Consider the following 20,023-nt stretch of genomic DNA (forward strand, 5'->3'; position numbering starts at 1 on the left):
TAAATAAAAAAAAGCCTAGCTTTAGCTGAACCTGATCGCTGTTTCACCTATGTTTCCTAAGCCAATCGAACAGTAAGATCGGTAAGGACCTGGTTGAACATCACGCCCAGTCTTGGTTCAAATCTCGTTAGGATCATGCGCGCAGGCTGGTAAATTGCATTAAGAGAGAGAGTTATTTAAGTCAAAAAATTAAAGACAGCCGTTTTAAGTATGACAAGGGGGGGCTATTTATAACCAGATGTTTGAAGGTTATAACCGAGGTGATTATCTTGAAATAATGAATATTTATTTTGGGTCTGGTATTTTTATGTATCCCACGTGTTTCTGCTGCGGATTTTTTTTCTGCAACGCAGATTACATTATTGTACATATTTTATAACATTTCAAAATATAATCAATACGATTCTCTGTTTGGTTCACGGTCCAAAACACAACACGTGCCATGTATTTCACATGTTTATTGTTGATCATCGTTTCTACGATCGATTGTTTCTTTGTCGAATAAAATGCAAGGTTTCAAATCAATAAATTGAAAGATGCACGAAAAGGTTAAAATATGTCTTGCAGAAAAGTATTATATTCAATATAAGACAATAATATAAGTTAATAAAAACTCAAATGTTTATGTATCTAAACATGTCGATAGAAAAGTTGTATTTTTTTCTATAATTTTTCATGATTAGAAGAAGATTTATGTTTTGCGTCTATTTTACCTTGAGTAAAGTACTGACTCGGAATATTAAAAGACACCTTCCTACAACAAGGAAAGAAAAAAGAATGACATCACACACGCACACCCTGTACAGGGGTAGCTTCCATCCACCATCTTTACACATCGATAAGGGAAGCAAACGAGGAAGATCATGCGGTGGAACATCGGCGCAAACATGGCCGATGACGACAACAACGATGGCGATGGCGACGACGATCCACACGATACTACAAAACCATTACCTATCCCAAGGCGAAAAGCCCCCGCTGCTGCTCATTCCCTGCGATGGATTCGCGCGTGTTTCGTTCGCTCCGGTTGGCCTCACTATGGCGTGCTAATCATGTCATGGAGTGCGAGCGGCTCCATTTGTGTTAGAGCTGTGTGTGTGTGAATATAAAAAAAGCATCCAGCGAACAGGAATCAACAACCATCATCAAAGTCTATCAAAGAACAATCTACGAGGCCAACTCTCTAACAATCAAATACGATATTTAGAGATGCACAGAAATGCAACACAATTATTGCTGCTCACAATTGTAAATGCATGCGCGAACGAAGCCGCCGCACGCGACTAACAAACGCGTTCCTTTTGAGTAGAAAAAAAAGGATGGAAAACATTGATTTCTATTTTGAGTTTAAATGTTTTGTGTCTTTTCTTCCATCCCAAGCGCGCGCCCCCCCGACGTGAGAATTGTCCTTCGAAATGCATTTTCGCTTGTTTGCGTTTGTTTTTCTTTTATAATGTCTGATGCATTTCTAGGTCTTCACACAGCACCACCGCTAAGCCCCTTTCTTTCTTCTACCCAAATCATCCAGGCCACTCTGCCCGGGGGTGGAGATGTGGCATGCGAGGTACGGGTGGCAGCAGCAAACGTGATCAAGTCCCCGACCCAGATTCGATCCAGTTTCAAAGCTGTAGTTTTCAAACCACTATCGTTAAAGGCTTTACCACGACATTGCAATTACTCGCGGAAAGATAAACGACCATGGTGGAGACTTAGATAGACCAGACCTAATACATACAAACGTATAAAACACTCTATTCAAGGGCAGTATGGCTTTAGTGGTTTGAACTAGATAAGTAGAACAAGTAGGAAAATGTGTTATAGAATGATTTTATAAACGATCGAAAAAGGGACAAAATATATGCCAATCCTCTCATTGAAATTATTTGAATTTTTTTAATTAAATTAAATTACCTTAAACGATATTTTTTTTGTAATAAAATTTTCCAACTGGTGCACGGTGGGATAGGGTAGAACGAATAAGTGGACATTTCATGTTGTATTTTATTTTTTTATTATTTTTAAATTTTTGATATATTTGTATTTTTCTCACGAAAAAAATATAATTTCCTTAATTTTCTGAAACCAAATATGTAAACAAATACGTACAACAGAACAAATAATTTACCTTTGAAAACAAGAAAAGATGGCTAATAAAAAAATCTCTTTTTCGTAGTTTTTTAAACATTCGCAGCTAACAGAATTTTGTTACTGATGTTAACTAATAGAACCAGCTTTACAATTTCAAGCCTGTTTTTATGCAAAATGACCCGCTCTTTATCCCACCGATGCGATGGTCCACCAATTATTAGAACGATGCATTTTACTGCATTCGAAGCCAAATGCACAGAAAGAGAGATAGAGAGATAGAAACAAAGGGAAAGGGAAGGAAAGGGTGAAAAAGAATAATGGAAAATGTTTCAACACACTAACACACACACAAACACCAAACGAATAAAACGAAACACAACCAAGCACATCAACGGCATGCAAAAAGAAACAAAACAAGAGCAACTAGTCGAACAAAAGAGAAACGTAAACATGAGAAACACCCAACATGGACCATAAACGCGCTGGAATGTGTTTTACTAATAAGGAAGCAAAAGACGTATAAACGTTTTGTGAGGGAGAAAATATTGAAATCAGTCAAGCTATTTTAAAGAAAACATTTCTAGAATGTAAAATTTATCATATTTATTTAGTATTTATTAAATAGAGAACCTTTTAGAAGATTTTCCCAACATTTTGGAATTCCGCTTTCTTACATCGTAATTATTTCCTGTTTTAAATTCAATGAACTTGTCTCTAAAATGACTATGTGGACACATTTAGGCTAAAATCATACTTGTTTATTTTTACTAAAACAATAATAATTATTATTCTTCCTATATATTTATACGTGTAAGTGAAGGTACTTACTGTACCAAACATAGCTTAATTTAATGCTTATTTTGATGTCTGTTATATTTAAAATATTATTTTAATGATTTTCTGTTTCGAATAACCACCAAAAAACCTTCACTCACACCTGTTTTCCTCTGTTAAGTGTCTGTTATATTTTCTGTAAAAAAAAACATATTTGTGCAAACAAAGTCCAACCCATTTCCACCTGTTTGGGAACGACACAACACTCTCACACACAGGAGACACAAAAGCAGCTGAAGAACACTCAGTTTCATGCATGTGCCACCAGGCGGAAATGAAGCGAATACCGCACAAGAAAAGGGGAAAGAAGGCAAAATAAACATCCCCCGGCGCAAAGACGACCGAAGGGCGCGCGAAGTGTCGACGCGCCGAATGCAATAAACGTTTGACCTACATTTTTGGCCTGTCTTAGCAGTTGCCGCCGCTGGTGAACACTTCAAAGTATTCGCTTCTGGACGGCCCTCTGCTGCATGATCTTTACCAGTAGCAGCAGCAGCAGCAGCATCATTAGCCAGAGTCTCATTGTCAGTGTGTGAGAGTTCCTCTTAAGTGGGATAGCAGCGGGCACTTTCTTTCCGGGATGCACCGACACACAACTACCACCAGAAGATCCTGGTGCAGATCGCAACAAGGAACATGATGTGGCATTAGACATGCGAACGGAACCAGAAAGTTGACAGGATGCGTTTATTGCAACCATCCTGATCTATCAGGAAGCAGATGAATGCTAGACAGAAGCAAAAATTAGGGAATGTAGCATTTCCGGTGCATTCTAAAGAATTCGCCTTTAAAATGAATAAAAATATCATCTTTCTTATATTTTTTTAAGGAGAATAAGGGTGAAAAATACGACAACATTTTTCAATTTCAACAACTTGAACCAATTTGAATTTTTAAATAACCCACAAAGAGGGAAGAATCAATATACTCAACATTAAAGCAATATTTAAAAACGAAAAATGAATTACAAAAAAGAGAGAATTAATACAAGCAGCTGCTGTAGGAATAAGTAATAATAAGAAAAATAGTATTTTGAGTTCTAAATTGAGAAAAATAGTTTTGTAAAGCTAAACACTTTTACTGAGAATTAATATAAACATTAATTCTATTGAAAATATAAATATTTAAACCTAGCATAAAGGCTAAACATACAAACAAAATAGTTTCAATTTTTTCCCGACATTAGAAATTTTACAGGAAAATTCGAAAGTTTGCAACAAAAATTGTATTAAGAAATAAAACTACTAACTGTACCAATATAAAGCACAATTTTACTACAAACTTTACTAATAAAAGATGAACAATAATTTATTTTTTTCAATTAAGTGGAGTAGATGTGAAAATGTGGCAAGATCATCCAACAAATAGAACCAAAAAAATCGAAGAACAGGAACCGAAAGGTAAAATATGTTTTCCTTTGTGTTTTGCCCGTGTGTTCACTCATTGCAGTTGCAAGTTGCATTCCGGGGCCCTTGTGTTGTGGTACAACAAAATAAAACACATACAGGCACAAATCCAACCAGGTAGCACAAAGCTCCAGATCAGGTGGCAAAAAAAAGGTAGGAAAACCAGACCTTTTTTTTGTATTATAACATGGGAAAACGGGGAGAAACAAAAACCTATACTTTCGGAGGAGAAGAAGTGATGAATAAGACGATGGGTAAAATGATGCACCATGCAAACCGCTGCATTTGATACTCACAAATACACACTCACAAACATAGCAAGGAATGATGATGTTTGGTGGTACGGGGTAATCGTATGGCTTACCTTGGATTCTGCTTTGTGTGGTTTTTTGTTTCACTCTGCAAGCGCTGTTCTTCGCTTATGTTTGTGATTCGTTTGGTTGGCCCCAAAAAAAAAAACCAAAAACTGCTCCCGTTTTTCGTAGCAGACGTACAGAACGAACCGCGTTCTTTTATAACAAAACGGTGTGGTTTGTCCGTTTTTTTTCTCTCTCTCTCTCGTATTGTTGTTGTGTAGGTTTACAGTATGCTTCGACAGGACAGAAGGAAAAGCTGAACACTTTTTTTTCACTTGGCAGTGATACGATTACGTTTGGCAGTGTTGTGGTAGCGTTACAGTGGAGAAAAAGCTACAAAAAACACTCCATGAACCAATTGTGGATGGTTTTAAACTTTTTCTTTAATATTAAAAATTCTTCCTTCACACGTTTTCACCGCTCTTCCTTCGCTTATTACTAAATTAGTGGGGCAGCTTTGTTTTCATTTCGTTTTGAGTATGAACACAGCGATATAAACACATACGCACTGAACGGTGATACACTCGTGATCGTGATACAACTCTCTCACACGCACACGTGGCTGCATATGTATGATGTGGATTAAATCATTTCAATCGCTTCCATAAGCGGACGATAGTAGGGTTGGCAGTGGATGTATGCTTTCTGGCACGAATTTTTTTTCACACTAATGTATCCTGGGGTTTTATAGAAAGAAGGTAAGAAAAGATTGAGTTATCAACATTCAAAAATTCTTTCTATGAGAAGAACACAAAACGAAAACGTAAACCTTTGCACGAACAATTCCCGAACAGATGATTGAAGTTTCTTAATGGTTTGTTTTTGTTTATAAAAAAACCCATACATGTGTGTTCGTAGAGTTGTGCGCGCCTCTTTGAATGACACCATTTTTCTTTGCGTTTAAAAATACACATAAAAACACACGGTACAATAAACGACAACAACCAACGGGTGCCGTGGAACAATTTTTCACTCAAATTTTCATTTCAAATAGCTTTTCTACGGTTTCCTACACAGCGGCAATGGGCGATGGTGTGCCGCCAGGCGCGTTTGCTTTGTGTTTTTGTACTCATCGCAAACGCACACACACACATGCATGTTTTGCAATCAAACACACAACTGTTGCCCTTTTAACCATATCAATTAAATTACTTCCTTATTATTACTGCTGGTTTAGGAACATCAGTTGTACCCTACACGTGAATTGTAGGCAAAAGCACGCACACTCTTGTTGTAGAACAAAATGTTTCAAAAACTGTGTTGCATTGGAAAAAATTGAATAAAAAATTGACATTTCACTATAACTAAATAAAAATAATGCAGCCGTTGCCCTTGGCAACGTTGAAACCACATTTTTCCATTTTTTAAACATGGAAAAACAACTAAAACTCACATAATTGAAGCTTACATGACCTTCCCGAACATGTAAATTAGGGCAATTTCCAAAGAATTATCATTAAAAAAAATCATTTGCTTATTTTGCTTCTGTCTTGCGTACGTTTACTTCTAAACAGTGACGTGCTTGTGTTTGCATATGTTTGATTATGTGTGCCATATCACCGAATTTTCGCATCACACAACAAACGCTGCTGTTCACAGTTTCAATTTAAATAAAATCCAAGCAAACTGAGCACACTCGCACTTCGACAAAAAAACATCCCCTGCGTATTGTACGTCACTCGCGTTCTACTGTCAAAAGAAACAATTTTTGGTAAAACAATACGCACACACACGCACACATCCTTACATTTACCAAAGCAGGGAATAGGAATAGTTTTTGTTAACCAAAAAAAAGGTGCCTCCAATAAAAAACAATTTTCTCTTCCCTTACGAAGAAGAAGAAGGGCCAACGAAAATGTTTCCCGTGAAAATCGGCCAAACATAGAAACAAACGGGAAATGTACACCACTCACTCGGTCTCTTTCTTTCGATCGTCTGCACTCTTTGATTTGCTGCCAAGAGGGAAAATGATGGCAAAAAAAATGGGCTAACGGTGTGAGTGTATAAAATCGGGCAAGAAAACCGTGAGGCAGAATGAAAACCTGGCATGATTTTTCACGCTCTATCCATCTGGCAGTCGTGCACGTACACACACACACATACAGAGATTCACAATTGGCCCTTTTTTCCACCCCATTGATACACAACGGATGGGACGCAGAAAATGTGCCACACCACCACCCTCTCTTGCAGCTTCAATAAAAACCACCCCCTTTTGCAATGGAGGCACGCTGATAAACGATGACGTGCGCGACGAGCGCCAGATGAGAATGAGACCGGAGAGGGGCGGGTGAAAGCGCGCCTGCTATGTGTTCGCGCTCGCTCTCTCAATTACGAAACGAACTGCAGCAGCGTACCGTTTCCTCGTGTGTTGTGTTGCTACTGTTACTTATCTACTACTCGGTTGGTAAGCCCTGCGCCCTGCCTACTATGTCATCGACATGCTCCCACACACACACACGCGCGCGCGTATGCCTGAACCATTTAAACACATTTACGCACACGTCTTATGCTCTACAGCATGGATAGTAATGCACGAATTTTCACGCCAGCATACCATTCACGCACATGCACGCACGCTAGCAGTAAAGAATGGGAACACACCTTCGAAAACACACACACATAACACAGCACACACATACACAAACGCGCGCGCAACGCCCGCACTGCTCGAGAGTGATTTACACAACTTTTTGCCGTACGGCTGATGATGATAATAATTCTGCTGCACTTTTTATTCGCTTTTCAGGTGTTATTTCCTTTTACACTGGCACTACACAGAAGGATTAAAAGCAACTCTTCTAGCGATGGTGGGTTGGAAAAACAATCGATTCCATAAACGCTAATCACACTACTGTGCCTACGTTTGCTGCTGTTGCGGTTCTCTGCCGTACCATCTCTCTCACCGACGACCCCGTTTTCGTTTTCACTTTTCTTTCCTTCTCCACCTCTTGACCGTGTACTTCACACCAAAAACACCCGAGCTGCGTGACGTGCGAGCGTGCCGTCCGTACGCGCTGGTTTTTCGATTCGAATTGAATCAAGTCGCTCTCGTCCACCGTGCTGATACCGTGTGGAACCGGTTCTGCCCTTTTTTTGTTTTATTGTTACGGAGAGCATTCCGTACGCTCTCTCACCTGAGAGTGCAGGGCTGTTCGGGGTAGTTTTTGGTTTTCTAGGAATGAAGTTTCGAATGAATGGGAAAAGCCGGCCAAGGGTGATGCATAGACACAAATACTTCACGAATTAGAACTTCACAAACAAGCGTGCAGGTGTATAGCTAAGCAAGTTGTTTATCGTCCTGTTAACACAGGAAAAATAGTTAAAAATGTAGTGAATAATTGTGGACAAATACTTAAAACTAAATAACAGACCTTAACTTAACGCTATTTAACAGACGTAAAGCATAAATTTAAAATTGTTATTCTAAAAGATAATGTTCATTCAATATTTATAGAAGCTGATTCATGAAATAAAAAAGAGAAGCAAAACATATTATAAAAAACGCCAAATGCATATTTTTTAACTGAAAGTTTTCACATTGATCCATACAGCTTTCATAAACAATCGAAATAAACAAAAGAATACAACGCTTTGCAACGAAAGACGAACCCTTTATTCTCTCACCGATTCCTTCCTTTCTTCGCTCACCGTTTACAGCTTCTTTCTCACTTCCGCTCTACGGGCGTACGAATCGAAAATCTAAACTACTCTCTTTCTATCGGTCCTTCCCGTTCGGTCGCTTCCACGCTTTACTATTAACGACTTCCGTTCTCTCATATGGCTCACCCTCCATCCCTTCACATTCCATTTTCGACACAAATTTCACTCCTCGTCTTCCGATTTCTCTCCCTCCCCCCCAAAACCGCTTCTGCACGATCCCTTCGATCCCAGCATATACATACAACCTTCATGATGGTGTGCGAACGCACACTGATGATGATTCTTCGACGACGACGCTCCCTTTTTCCATCCCCTAATCGAGCGCACATCAATGGAACGAAGCGAGAACGAGCGTGCGAACGTACGAGAGAGCGAGTACGGTATAGGGGCTGGTCGTCACGTAGGCACCCCGACATCGAAGAGACAGATGCAAGCCGGGGCTGCAGTTCGATTTTTTTTTATTACGACATCGATGCACTTTCCATTCGGTTCGTAGTGGTGTGGCTTCCGAATGAACACAAGGGCCCCGGTCTGATGAACCGGCTGTTCATTCATCTCGTCCCCCACCTCCATAAGATTATACGTAACGCAGCCACGGGAAGAAAACCGTCTACGCTGCTGCTGAGTTTAATCTAATCAAGCGACAAACGTTCTAAACAAGCCCGTGGAGTAGTTAGTATGCAAATTATCAATACAAGGTTTGGGGTTTCATCCGAGGGTGGAACCGACAGACTGCAAGTTGCGTTTGTTTCTGTGTGGCGGAAGTAGCTTCAACACACATCTAGATAATCACCGGATAAGCTTAGAAAACCGAGCATTCCTTTTCGAAGAGAGGAAGCAATGGAAGAGAACTCGAGAGCGCAACGGAACCAGGAAGTTCCGGGAAGAGGCACCAACACACACACACACACAGGAAAACAATTCCCCGAACGAAAGCCTCACACAGCAAAGAATCTGGCAAACCTCGTAAGGGAACCGTTTAAAGGATATGATTCTCACAGGACATAGCAGCAGAGCGACCTTCCTATAGCAGGCTCCGATGTCCTTCTAAGGTTGTGTGTGATCGCATCGCTACGCTACTTGCGCTATGCAATCGATCCAGTGAAAAGCTTCATCCTTATGATGCGATGCTTCCGGGTTTAAGTACAAGAGAGCATTTTGCATTTGGTTTAATCAAAAGAATTTGTTAACATTTTGTAAAAGGTAAAACATTGTTAGCATTCAATAATGGAAAATTTGAATAATCGAAACTGTCATGAGATAAATCAAAGATATTATTAAACATTTAGCTTGTATTTTTACTTAATCTTGAACTTCAATCATTTCCTCGTGAGGTCATAATGTGAGAAAAATGTATAAACTTCATGATATTCTTACGTACCCGAATAAATGTTTTACTTAATGAAATTTGCAAGAAAAAAAACAACATAAAACAGCTACAATACGGCTACAGATGTCGTCATATACAAAATTAAATAATGTAAGCAAATTAAATAACTAAGAAAAATTATGCTTAAATTATAAAATAATTTAAGTTTAAATTGAACAATTCAAAACTTTTCAATTGTGAATCTTAAACCACTATATTTATGGACCACCGTAAAGTATTTTTTGCAAAGAGAATTACCAAAAGGCCAACATCATCCTGTTAACCTTTTGCCTCTTGTAACATTTGTCAATTGTCACGCATTAGAGCTTACCCAATTGACCCAACAAACGTTTCTTCTATCATCACACAATCATCAATTCCCTAGGAAATGTACTGTTCGTTGCACGAAATTTGTTGGCGAAAACAGTGGCTCAGGCAATGGAATGTTTTCCTTTTATCCCCCAAAAAGAGGAGCAATCGAACCCCTATACACATTTCGCGCTTCTGATGACGACGAGGTACACCATGTAGACGGAACCGTGCAAAGAAACCCGAAACGATTTGTGAGGAAAACTTTGGTCTAAACAACATAAACATGCGGGAGAACGACTTATGTTTCCATCGCATTGTCTACGACCACGACCCGAGCAGCCTTTACCAAGCAAAACGGGCCAATTTTCTCTCCAAAATCGATAAAAAATATGCTCCCGTAGGAATGAAGGAATCCCACCTCAACCATCCGTCCGACGACTTTCCCGGGATTTGCTGAGAAAGTGTAAAAGAGACTCCCGCTAATATCCCGACGTTATGGGGGGCTTTATGTGAGAGCATTTTTGGGGGGAGGTGCATTTGGGGACTAAGTCACCGACTGACAAGGGAGGGAAAATGAATGGAAAATTGTTTGCAAGGAAAGAGAAACCTAATGGAAACGGATGCATTGGTTACTGTGTTTACGAAATGAGAAAACGGAAATGGTAGTGCCGGTTCCGGGAACCGTTTCCGGTCAAGCTAATGAATAACGAATGAAGGCGCACGGGATCAAATGGCTACGAGTGTGGTAACTTCGGCACAATTACACATAACAGCCGCTTTTGCCCTATTAATTGGTTGTGTGCAGTAAATGGCGTAAGAAAAAGCAACAAACTATTTCTTGAAATATAAACTACAAAATTAAACACAAGGTAGAATCCTTGTTCAATTGAAATACGATACGATTGATTATCGCACATGCTCAATACCAGGAGGTTATCATCATAATATGTGAAATTTACTTTTGAACTATCTATCGATACAACAGATAAGGGTATAATGTTTACCGTACAAATAACAGTATAATAGGGGAACAACAATGTGAAAGTTTTTCTTGGAAAGAAGAGTTCGATTCGAGGTAAGAATTGATGTATTTATCACATGTACAACTTTTTAATCATTCTTATTTGTTGCATACTCATTGTCATTCAAAAACATCAAACATTGTAAACAATTTAATTTGAACGCAAATATTCCACTCAATTTATGTTGTAGCACCCCGATGCTCGTATCTTTCCCAGTTCCCAAGAATCCATTTGTTACATCATACAAGTACCAAGAATGCACTCGTGGAGCTTCCGTGTGAAGGAGAAGTGTCATCGACACCTCTTCTGATTCTAGTTTTTCCGTTCCCCCTTCATCCGCTTATCAACAGCCAAACTCCACCGTTGGGCAAGCCTACACATTATTAACAATTTCGGTGACATGCGTTCGACAGTGTCACCACGATTGAGGGTCGAATACGCTATCGTCCATTACATTATCTCGCCACACTGTACCAGGGTATCAAGGGGATGGGTTTGATAAGGGTGTTTTTTTCATGTGGAGAGAGAAGACTCGCTGACGGTATGAAGGAGAATCATAATAACGATTAGGCAGCAATCGTTAACCCTGTGGCCATCGTTAGGTAATGATTAGTGCCCAATTTTTACTTCATTCACCATGAACGATTCAAAAGATCGTAAATGTGTGTTTAAAATGCGAGATTTTCTTATTTGAATTTTGAAAAATAATCGAAGTTTTAGTTAACAAACGGGGCCGGGGGGCGGCCCGGTGGAGCATGTGATAAACGGCGCCCGTCCACACGGCAGGACCGGGTACAGATCCCATCCGGACCGTCCCCCCGTAACAAGGACTGACATGGTGAATATCCGGCTATGTGGTAAAATAAGTCTAATAAGAAGAAGAAAATTAACAAACAAAAATTTAAAAAAACACAAGCGAGAAAATTTTGTGTAAAATAATTTACTAAAGAATGTATTTTTTTCATTGTCTATGTTTTTCAGGATAACTGATAGATTATGAAATAATGAATTAATATAATAAGTAGTTAAAGTAATTAAAGTATTAATCAAACCACTGAGTTATACAATATTCTAGGTACATATCTAATCTTCAATGAAAAGAAATCTAAAAAGGCTTTCATGCACCTCAAAACATTCTTAATTCGTGTACGATACCTATATTTTTTTTTTTATTTTTTTTTATTATTTTAGAAAATTTATCTGTTCTAAGAAAGATAAGCTTTGCTAGAAAACAAAACCATTGAAATATTTCACGATTTGTAAGAACTTATTGAAAATTTACAGCAATTATAAAATATAAATATGATTTACATTATTTAAAAAAAAACATGTAATCATGTCGGCATGAATGATGTGAATACAGCAAGAAACAAAACACCATATGGCGTCCATAACTGAACCATTTGGAACGCAAACATTCTTTACATTTACGATGATTATAATAATTGTTGTGGTAACAATACAAGACAAAGGCTAATGAGTTCACGATCTCATTTGTTGAACGTAAACCGGTGTCCACGCATCCAAGAAGTGATCAAGCCTTTGGATAATAGGTTAACAAACCTTCCTTTCAAAAGTAGTTCCCTAAACAACAACAACAAAAAAGAGGTTCAACAAAACACTTCACTTATATTGAAATGACAGGTTGTGGTGAATTTTTGGCGGCGAACTATATAAATATACATACGAAAATCATCATTAAGCGTCGAACCATAATGCATTTCAGCTCGATCAAGGGGAATGACCATAATGCATTCGGTTGGCTAGCAAGGGCGCTATACACCAGCAAAGGGATCTAATTTAACCAACGACGAAACCCTGTAATTACCGCCCGAGACTTTACAGCGGTAGTGTCAGTCTTCAGCTGAGCAAAACACAGCAGATTATCCCGAAAAATGAGAGTATCCTTGAAAGGGGAACCAGAATCCCCATATGAGACGCAATGGCCCAAGGAACTGTTCCTGCTCATTTGGATACTTTGTGCTTTTGCGAGAAAATTCTACGCGAATGCGTTTCTGACTCCATTCTCCCAATTGTTACAATAAAGTTAGAAAGAGGAACAAAAACACACAACACATTCACCGTGGAAGGGATGCGGCTGAAAGGGGGAATGAAGCGTGCGGAATCAAAACCCCAAAACGGAAAAGATTTATCGCTCCTCGAAGGCCCCAAAGCCCGGGGGCATAGTAAGGTCCGAGAGTTGCAGAAGCCACGGTAAAGAATGAGCAAAGCAAAAGCAACGTGTTGCATCAACGATACGATCGCGACAGGACAAGGTCAATGTAATCGAACAAGGCCAAAAACTGCGCCCATCCAAAAGGCGAAACAAAAGATGCAACATTTGGAAGCATTTAGAAAGAAAGGAAGTTTATGCACAGCCAGGTTAGAACCCCGCAAAAAAAATTGAACGAAAACCAAAAAAAAAAACTTCAACATTCTGGTAGCTTCAATATTTTGGGGTGAATTTTTTTCGAGCTTTGTAAATTAGGCACAATGAGAGGAATATATTTGGATGCTGCTTTCAAAATAGTGTCTTACTCTCGTCTACATTTGCCCAGGTGTACTGCAGCAGTGTCACCTTCTAACGCTCGGGAAAAACTAAATGATCGAAGGGAAAAGCAATGGAAATTGAAATGTCCCTAAAATTTACATACCCTGTCCAAAACGGACACATCGTTGCGGTTGTTCAATTGTTTGAAAAAATCAAGAGAAAACATAAATTAAGTTAACAAATAATAAAAGATAATCTAGAATGAAGTCGACCATTAAGATGTTCATGATAACCGTGTCTCTAACTCGTAGGACATGTAGTTGAAATCAATTGGAGAAATTACCGAACTGGAAATTCAATCACAGATCAGTTCTTTATAACGCGTCAAATGCTGGGAAATATAGGATGGCGCAGCTGCTCCTTCACAGGTATGTCTTATGACAGTTTAAAAAGCCATATGATAGCTTAACCAGGGTAAAACTATAAGATGTAATAAGCAACTTGGATATTCTCGACAAGCTTGGCAATGATAATAGACTGATAATCACATGTCAGATAAAAGCCAATGGAAAATTCGCAAGCTCTATTGCTACTATTTGGAATATCCTGTCGCCTCTTCCAGTCCGCAGCAGAGGTGGCCATCTAAGACTCTGAGCTGAAAACCTTGAGGACCATTTTTTGTAAATCTTCTGAGCATACGTCCATAATATAGAGATGTAGCAGATAGATCGAGCAGGTTTTATGATATTTGGGTCAAAAATCAAAATAATGGTCGTAATTTATATAAAACAATATTAGTTCCAGTTTTCTGAGTTATGGAACATGTTCTTGGTCGCTTTCAAGAGAAATAGATTCTTGGACTCGGAATTCTCAGAAAGTTTCATTTTTTTTCTCAAAGTGAATTCTTATCACAAATCACTTACAGTTTGCACAAAGCGGATGTCGTAGGGCGATTCAATTTTCGTTTTGTTAAAAAAACTCACCTGCAAAGAAAAATAAACAAACAATTTAAATAGTTAATAGATGGTTCGCCGATTTTACTGTATATCGCCAATAAATCGCTTCACAATGCATATCAATAATGTCATTATGTAAATTATGTTGACAGAAAAATATGGTCTGTGTTATGACAGAGTGTGTGTCTATGTTAGATGAAACAGTTTGAAGATTGGACAGCAGCATATCAACAGCCATAAAGTCGTCGAAAGTTCTGCTCATAAAACAAGTTTCTGCTGCAACTTTTTTTGAATCTTCTCAAATATATGATCATACTTAACACCCCATATCTGACGGGACGGGAAGAGATAAATTGGTTATCTTTCAATGCTTCAATAAAGACATAACTGTAACTTTCTGTGGTTTTTTTACGAGCATCGATGGAATCGTGCAAAAGTCGTAAAACATCTTTCTGTATCTAGCAAAAAAATAGCTACCCAAAGATAGATTCGATAGTGATTTAATTTACACACATCACATCCAAATAGACACTGAAAATTATGAAGATCCAATTTTTTCAACAGCAAAGTAAGCAATGTGAGACATATTCTCTTGTGGAAAGGCATTCTTTCGGCAACCTCTAAATTGGAAAGTCCTATTTTTTAAAACACTTTTTGGATCTCAATCTAAATTTTAAGTGAAACTACCACACTCAACAAAACCAAAATGGAGCAAACTACTACGGAAAGAAAAGGTTAGTACTGTCCTTTGAAAACTAACTTTCTTTACATTTTAATGAGAACATCATTTTTGCTCACATATATTATTCCTAGGACGAAACAGTTTTGCTGCTTTAAGAAATATATTCAACGTATCGAAGCCTGCTACCAATGATTCGAGTGACAAATTGCCGAAACCCATTAAAAGTACGTATACATCAACTTTAACTGAACCTTACATTAACCCAATCGTCCTCCCACCTAGAATCAATTAAAAATACGAATGGGAATAAAAATGAAAAGCTCAATGATCCCAACGTCGAACAATTGGATCCCGCAATTCCTGCTGTGCATTCGAAACCTCGCGAAGAATTTGTGCCTGAGAAAGAAACTGAGACATCTAAAGGAGATTCGGAATTAGTGCAGTCTGTAGATGAGGCATCCACATTGGACATTAACCCGATTACAGGTACTTGTATAACCACTTTTACTTAATTCTATTTACAAAAACGAGAAACCTTGGCTTAATCTAACCGTCTTCTAAACTTAGACAACAGTAAAAAGGAAAACTTCACTGAATCTAATTTCGAGCAATTAGATCCTGAAATTTCTGCTGCTCATTCAAAATCTCATGATGGAGATCTTAAGCCTGAGAAAGAAACGCCGAATATACGAGATACGGAACCAACGCTTATTGAAAATGAGGTAGCTACAACGGACATTCACAAAGAAACGGAACCAACGGAGTTCACTACAGAATCTGTTATTAAAACAATCGAAAGCCAAAAACAATCGAAAGCCATCGAAATGGCGTTAGATGATTTACAAACTATGGATGCGAAATTGAATCTAAATGTTTCTAAAATAGTTATCCCTTACGAATTATCTACCGATTGCGATCAAGCGAAGAACATCTCAGAAGATACCGATGCAGTCGTCGACAGTACTCCGAATGAACCGCAGGATACGTCCATTCTTACAGCGCAAGACGAGCCTTTGCAAGATCACATTACTGTACAAGAAGTTCACGGTATAGAACAACCTATCATAAAAGAACAAACAGATGTTCCAGAAGACGCCAACAACACGGTTAAAGAGGAAATGTTGCAAAAGAAATCTCCAAGCTCGGGGATGTCTCTCAAGGAAAAACACTTATTGTCGAGCAAATCAAGTCAAAGTTCCCTGTATTCGTCCGGTCCATCGTCATCTTCCTTGTGCCATCTGACCGAATTATCACAGCCTAAACCGGAAGCACTGCGTACAACGTTGATGTGTCTTCGACAACTTCACGGTAAAGATGCAGAACATCTTGTTAACATTGAGCGTCACCTACGTGGTCTTCGCACCGGGTAAGCGAGCAGAATTTACAATTCTAATCATTACACTCAAATAATAATCACCCATTCTTCCGATATCCCATATCTTCGTAGTGCAAAAACTAAATCGTTTCGTAAAACAAATTCCACGAACAACAACACCACACATAATAAGTCGAACAAATCAACGCGTTCTCAAACGAAACTCCCGGAAACTGACGATGAGACAGCCATGGGTGAACGTCAAGCTTTGGATAAATTTGCAGCTAATCTTTTTGCCCATTTTGAGCGAAAGCGGGCAATTGTAAACTATGAAGTCGCCAAACTACAGATGCCCGTAGAGATGGGATACTATCGGGCTGCGTATGATGCGCTGGTCACTACATTCGGGCAGCCCTATCACAAGTGTACGCTCGAGTTGTATCAACAATTGGCCGGTGAGCTTGGTGTCGGTGCGGAAATGTTCGTAATGGATAAAACACCAAAGATTATAAAAGTAAATTCATAATCAATCCAAAATGCACAAAATAAAAAAAAAGTAGATGGTGATGTTCCAGTAAAATTGCGAGGACCATATTTCTATCTTAAGTTATAGAAACTGCAGATATCAAGATAGTATTTAAGTTTTATGCCCATTTCTTGTTGGTAAATTAAATTTAACAAATCAACACTGCTTAAGACAAAACATGACATCTAAAAGCAACATCTTCATCCACTAATATGCTATCTTTCACTTCTTGTACATGTACAACATACAGCCAACGTTGTGGTAAAAGAAAATACCGTACAGTAGAGATAATTTATACTTCATAATATTTATCTTTTTGCACCATGGACCGCGTACCTGCGCTCGTCGCGTGGAAATTTATCTTCCACCAAGACATCCCCCAGAAGAAACACAGCACAAAGGTACAACAAGACGACCAGTACATACCCGTGTTGGGGGGGAGGGGGCGAACGTAGGGGACATGGTTGCCATAAATTTTCATTTCCTAGTTGCAGGAGAAAAGTATGAACGAAAAGTAACACGAAACGCCCTAAGCCCAAGGGAAAACACCGTTAGCCAACAAGCCAAAAGACTTTCAGCGGATCGCGTTTTGCTAGGAACGCGCAAGTTGCCGCAGTAGGGAGAGTTCTTCCTCCCCAAAAAAAACTGGAAACGAACAGCGAAAAAAATCCCGTCCTTCCGAAACGCACTACGAATCTTGCACTACAAAGAAAGCTATCAAGCTTCCGAAGGAGTTTTGCTGTTAGCCTGCCACCGGAAGTACGGGATAACCGATGGAATCAAAAATCTTTCACACGCGAAACGTCACAATTTTTCTGCCAAACGTAAAGAAAAAAAAACACATGATTGTAGAATGAAAAAGCATATACTTTTCCCCGATCCTTGTACTGCCAAAAGCAAGGAAAGACACGTTCGCACGAAACGAAACAGGAATTAAAGCAAAAAAAAATAGGAAATACAAGCTTGATAGAAGTTTCTTGCCTTAAATAAACGAAAGCTTCCTCTATGTACCATCTTCATGACTTGAGAAGCATTCATATTCCACGCTCTTGCTGTATCCTCTCTTCCCGGTGAGAATGGAAGCTTACCAGACACACACATCACACGGCCGGGAAAATTCCCCGGGTTCCCAGAACATGGGGAAAAAGCATCCTCCAAATACAACCGAAAGAATAGAAAAGTGTAAATGCGGGAAAGCTGTGAAAGCACACACCCCAAAACACGGTTGGGTCGACCGAAAATCGACCGATGCCGAAACAGGACGACACACCACACCAAAGGCGAATGCCGTGCAACGACCACATAATCAGCCGGCTTATGATGAAAAACTCCAAGCAGCAGCAACCATAGGGGAAGGATGCGATACACGAATACATAGAAGCAGCAAAACCACAGCACCAGCACTGGGAAATTCTTGCTGGAAAAGAGAGCTGATATCAGCGCACTTTTTCGTGCAACCACCTTTTCTCTAAGCCAAGGCGAAAAGTTAACCCAATACTTAATGTTTATGTTTTTCTATGTGTCTCCCCACTGTCGTCAGCCTGAACTGTACGACAGCAAAACATTCTATACTTGCGTTTCGTTTTTTTCGTTCCCTCAACAGTACGTCGGAATGTTTCGAACAAACTTTCTTCCCTGCCGTTGGCGCTGGATCCCTGGGTACGTAAGGAAACATGTCGAAGACGAAACCGCACCACCATGCTTCAAAGCATAGAAAACCATGGCGCATTATAAATACTACCAACCCAAGCACGATTAAAAGAACGAGCGGCTGATTACACTTCCCCCGGTGCGTTTCGTCCTGGTGTTCTCGTGGGAAACTGCTAGAAAAGAGCAGTTGAATCGTAGAAACGCGGTCCAACGGTGTATGTATCTTTTATTTATTGCTCTATTTCTTGCCCTACGTTTGTTCAACTTCATTCCATCGCACTGCACTTCATTCCACGCCTATGCAAAGGAGCTTAGCACTTGAACAGATCCTATCGGTTGAAGAAAATTGGCTGTCGGTGTTTAAGTGTGATAAGCCGGAGAAGCCAAACAAAGAATGTGTTGAATGAAGACGTCGGATAGTGGACCGAAAGGGGGGGTAAATGTTATATTTTTTTTACCATAACAATGAAAATAGAATATAGTGAAAAATATCAACAACTTTAAAGAAATAAAAATAAATAAAAAACATTTTACGAAAGTGTAACAGAAAAACATTTTTGATTGTATAAATTGAAAAACAATTAAAAAATAACAAAACTTTGTTTTAAAGTGAAGGAGAAACAATGAAGTATTGCAAAACTATTGTTTATAAATTAAAGCCGACAGTAAAGATATCAAAAATGAAAAGCTCATGTGATAAAAAATATATAACAATAAAGAAAGATATAAACAAATGGAAACATTGCTCTTCAACTTCTAAAAAGTAACACAACATTGAAACAAACAGACGAACAGTATAGTCATTTAAGTAATTTTCTTTTCTTGATACTGTGATGGAAAATCTGGGAAAATCTTTACCCCAGACAAGGTTACTCTGAGGTGCAATAAAAGCAAAATATCGATACATCAAAACGAATACATTTCACACTCACCATTGCAAAGTGGCGCGCCGCTAGGTTGAAGGGCCTTCTACCTAGAGACACGGAACGCTTTAAGCTCCTATTTCGCACAAATCCATCCCCCGGCCCGGGTTATACACCGGCAACCGGCATGCGGTTTAAGTTTTTGCCTCACCGTGCAGGAAAAACCAGACGACAATAAACGAACCGGGTCCGGGCGTGTTATAGGACGTAACACCCGAAAATCAGCCAGACCGTCGCAGTTGCAGCAGCAGCACCACAAACGACATCAACCGTGTATTCGTTTGGCGTGTATTGGTGTGCAGCTGGAAGGTTGTTGACTTACACGTTCCCTTTTTTTGGGTACGTGGGGGGTGAGGAACAGGTTGTAAATATGGGTGGAGCAGCACAAAAACAGACAGTTAGACAGACAGTCAGACAGACAGCGATCGGG

The 20,023-nt window shown here is 39.2% G+C and overlaps 2 protein-coding genes across 4 annotated transcripts in view; one reads left to right on the plus strand and one right to left on the minus strand.

Moving 5' to 3' along the window:
- LOC125762426 (histone demethylase UTY) overlaps nt 1-20,023 on the minus strand; it is an 83,928-nt gene that overhangs the window by 52,192 nt on the left and 11,713 nt on the right. Inside the window, exons 1-2 of one of the 3 annotated variants that reach the window (XM_049424496.1) lie at nt 7,289-7,935; nt 4,693-5,361 (exon numbers count right to left, since the gene is read on the minus strand). The exons of 1 other annotated variant lie outside the window; for it this stretch is intronic. The gene's annotated coding sequence lies outside the window, so the exon portion shown is untranslated. Of the gene's footprint in view, nt 1-4,692; nt 5,362-7,241; nt 7,936-20,023 lie in introns of those variants that run through there. One more of the 3 variants, XM_049424497.1, reaches the window with a different exon arrangement.
- Nucleotides 15,070-19,167, plus strand: LOC125762448 (uncharacterized). Its single transcript, XM_049424555.1, has 4 exons — nt 15,070-15,231; nt 15,311-15,665; nt 15,747-16,545; nt 16,627-19,167. The coding sequence occupies exons 3-4, from the start codon at nt 16,004-16,006 to the stop codon at nt 17,018-17,020; spliced, it is 936 nt and encodes a 311-aa protein (XP_049280512.1). The 5' UTR covers nt 15,070-15,231; nt 15,311-15,665; nt 15,747-16,003; the 3' UTR covers nt 17,021-19,167.

The sequence above is a fragment of the Anopheles funestus genome, chromosome 2RL (genome assembly GCF_943734845.2).
Source record: "Anopheles funestus chromosome 2RL, idAnoFuneDA-416_04, whole genome shotgun sequence".
Classification (NCBI taxonomy): domain Eukaryota; kingdom Metazoa; phylum Arthropoda; class Insecta; order Diptera; family Culicidae; genus Anopheles; species Anopheles funestus.

Coding starts and splice junctions, on each gene's coding strand:
- LOC125762448 (XM_049424555.1), top strand. CDS start 16,004: ATGGCGTTAGATGATTTACAAACTATGGATGCGAAATTGAATCTAAAT. Junction 16,546..16,626: donor CTACGTGGTCTTCGCACCGG/GTAAGCGAGCAG, acceptor ATATCTTCGTAG/TGCAAAAACTAAATCGTTTC.